The 3814-nt window shown below is 38.3% G+C and overlaps 1 protein-coding gene across 1 annotated transcript; it reads left to right on the forward strand.

Annotated features, from left to right (window-relative positions):
- Positions 1-2201: 2201 nt before the first annotated feature.
- On the forward strand, positions 2202-3196 carry LOC130613616 (uncharacterized). Its single transcript, XM_057434934.1, has 3 exons — positions 2202-2221; positions 2410-2622; positions 2713-3196. The coding sequence occupies exons 1-3, from the start codon at positions 2202-2204 to the stop codon at positions 3194-3196; spliced, it is 717 nt and encodes a 238-aa protein (XP_057290917.1).
- The last annotated feature ends 618 nt before the right edge of the window (positions 3197-3814 follow it).

Genomic DNA, 3814 nt, shown 5'->3' on the forward strand with positions numbered 1-3814 from the left:
GACAGAAGGTTAAATTTTTTCTCCATCAAATATATTGATTATAGAACTCCAATATGACTGAAGGTAGGGCATGTTCCCAGATCGGACTGGGTGTTTTTTAAAGTGACACCATCACTATGTGGCATTTCATGGAACTTCCACAATCGCCCCTTTAAACTAAGGTATGGTGGAGGACGTTCAACTCCTCTCTTGTCTCTTAAAAGGACCCATTCACCATAATATTAAGAAAAGAAACCTTAAATTTGAACAATGGAGCAGTGTTTCCATTGATAATGATACTAGCTTAATATCAGATAGTTGCAAGATAAATATCTGTTCCAAACAATACAGAGAATATATGGATTATCTAAAAAGAAATGAAGTGCCAAAGAATTACAAAACAAAACTTACGTAGTTGAATTATCCTTAGCGGGAAAATGACAACGCAGAAACACCCAGTGCGTATAATTGCTACTTGTGTACCTTACATCTGCGCACCACTATCAACCACTCCGTGAGCTTCACGAAAACAAATTACCAGCATTTGCGTGAGCTTGAGTTAGCCGGGGCTGGAGAGGGTATCGGGCAAGTTGATATTTTAATAGGGTCGGATTTGTATTGCTACGTCTTTACTGGAAAGGTGATAAGAGGTGAGAATGGTCCGGTTGCATTGTATTTAAAATTTGGTTGGGTACTAAATCGTCATACTAAGAGCGGGAACGCAGAAAAAACAACAAACATGCTCAAAATTTCACACGCTTTAAAATAAGGCTAACACAAAATTAGAACAAACGGTACAAAAATTGTGGGAGCTAGAAACCCTTGGAATAAAACACGACGAAAAATCAGTTTGCGAAGAAATTTTCGATGAGATAAAACAAAACCAAGAAGGCCGTTATGAGGTAAAATTACTATTTAAACCGAATCATACCTTTCTACCCGATATTTACAATGCTTGTAAAAAACGTTTAGGGAGCAAATTAGATTAATTAAGAAAACAGCCCAATCTTTTGTAAAAAATATGACAAAGTTATTCCCGAGCAGAAACGCCACAGTAACCCATGCGAAACAGGTTAAACGCATTATCTACCACATTACCAAGTGATAAGAAACGATAAACAAACCACAGAACTAAGATTCGTCTGCGAATCAAAATGGGACCTTCACCTCTGATATATTATTGCGATTCCGATTTTATCCGGTGGCGCTCACGGCAAACATCGAGAAAGCAGTTTAGCAAGTCAGCATCATCCTACTACGAAAACGCTGCTAAAACACAACGAACGTTACTCGACCACTGAGCTAAGTAACTTTGAAAAAGTTAAATATTTGCTTTTCGTGGACGACTTCATGAGGGGTGCGACCAATAAAAAAAGTGCGATAGAGTTGTACAAAAAATTGAAAATTTGATATCTCGAAGGACATTACGAAAAAGGCGAACCAACGACGAGAACGTACGGGAAATAATCGAAACTCTATAAAACGAGAAATGCTGATTCAATCCAAACCCCTGAAAATATCCTTGATATAATTTGGAACGAATTCGATGATGGTGTTATTATTGATATGCAAGAAGCAACGAGCTCTGCAAAAACATCGACACCGACAAAACAACAGGTTTTATCTACCTTAGCTAAATTTTACGATCCTTTGGGTATTATCCAGCCCTTAACGGTATCGCTAAAAGTTTTGTTCCAAGAATGTTGTAAATTAAAAATTCAATGGGAAGAAAGCATACCGAACGATCTCTGCCAGACATGGAGCACTGTTTTGCTCAAAATAAAAAAGGTTCCGTCAATTCAAATACTACGTTGTTATTTCACGTCGGCCGAAAATGAAATTGTAAAAGAGTATTTTCTCTGTGGATTTAGCGACGCAAGCCCATCCGCATATGGCGCTGTTATATATTTGCTATCTAAAACAGAACAAGGAAAAGCCCATGTTTCCTTTGTTACGTCAAAATCAGGGGCTGCCCTCGTTGAAACCACAAACCAACTGAACCGAATTGCTTCGAATGTTGGTGCTCGTGTGACTACCTGAATCCGTAAAGGCAACTTGAAGTCATTTCATTTCAATCTCAGAAACCCATTTTTATACTTATACAGTCAAATTTGTCTGGCCTGGATGAACTCAATCCAAAACGAATTTAAACCCTTCATCGAAAACCGATTAAAAAAAATACGCGAAAAAAGTAACCTATTTAAATTGGCATCATTGCCCGAATGACGAAAACTCAGCAGATGTAATTTCGAAACAAATATCGTCTCCAGTAGATTGCGTTTCATCAAATCAGTGGTTAAACGGGCCACAGTTTTTAAAAAATGACCTGAATCCGTCGTCACCTCAACCCCGTAACGAAATCGATTTTAACGCTGAGCTAAAACAAAAGATTACTATAAAGAATCTATGTGCAATATTCCACTTTAGCAGGTTCAGCGATTACAAAAAGATCGTCAAAGTATGCGCATGGGTCAATAGATTTGTTAACAATTTAAAACAAACTAAAAACAAGAAAAAACGGGTCACTGGTGCCACCCTAACTGTGGAAGAAATCAAAGCAGCGGAGCAGATCTTGCTAGAAAATCTAAAACAAATTGTGCAAGACCACAATTTCCACCAATTAAAACGTCAATTTAACATACAGTGACATGAGTCAGGAATACTTCGTTGTTATGGTCGACTACAAAACGCGCCATTACAATTTGAAACAAAATCTCCCATCCTGGTAAACAGAGAACACAAGCTTTGTGAATTAATTGTTATACACATCCACTGTCAAAATAAGCATTGCGAAGTAAGACAAATGCTAACCGAGCTAAGTCAGAAATACTTCATAAACCGTTGTGGGAATTATGTTCGTAAAATTTTATCGCAGTGTCGCCGACACAAAAGGAAACTATATAGTTACCCAGATCCGCCACCTTTGACCATTCTCAGACTAAACGAGGTAAGAGTTTTTGCAGTGGTGAGAGTTGATTTATACAGGCCTTTGTTTCTGAGAGACATAATTCGCAACGAGGATTCCAGTAAGTTGTTCAAGAGTTGGGTTGTGTTGCACACTTGTGCGGCATCTAGAGGGGTAGTGCTGGATTTGGCCCTCAATTCGAGTTTGATAGCTTTTAGGAGGGGTCTGAGTCGTTTTGTATCCAGGCATGGTTGTTCGGGTGATATGATTTCTGACAATGGTTCGAACTTTGCTGCGGAAGAAACACAATAATTCGCACGTGATCTAAATATTAAATGACACTTTAACATACCGTTAGCAGCTTGGAATGGAGGTTTTTTCGAAAGGGTAATTCGAACATTGAAATATTATCTGAAGAGGCAGTTATCAAACGGTCGATTAATGCACAAAGAAATACAAACCGTTCTACAGGAGATCGAGGCTATAATAAACAACCGCTCAATCACATACCTGTATCCAAACGATCTGGACCAAAAAGAATGAAAATTACAAAGTGCACGCACAAAGATAAACTCGACCAGTTAAGACTTACAATGATAAACTCGACCAGTTAAGTCTTAAAATTTAAATTCTAGAGGTTTTGCTCCTCTAAAGAATATCCTCATATAAAGGAGCACAATTCTTCCTTTTTCCAAGGAGATAATTGGCACAAAAATTGAACAAACACACAGAGAGAGAGAGAGAGTAGGAGAGAACTTCTGTAAAGGGTACAAGAGTTTCGACTCGTATTCCTGAACCAAGGTACCCAAAATGTTTAGCTGAGTCACCTCAAGAGAGGTCTGGGAACAGTCTTCAGCAGAAGCTAGATATTTCTTTCATCCATAACTTTTCATCTGTCCTACTTTGTACAATCTTGTGTGACTGGGGTTG

This window comes from Hydractinia symbiolongicarpus, chromosome 11 (genome assembly GCF_029227915.1).
Source record: "Hydractinia symbiolongicarpus strain clone_291-10 chromosome 11, HSymV2.1, whole genome shotgun sequence".
NCBI lineage: Eukaryota > Metazoa > Cnidaria > Hydrozoa > Anthoathecata > Hydractiniidae > Hydractinia > Hydractinia symbiolongicarpus.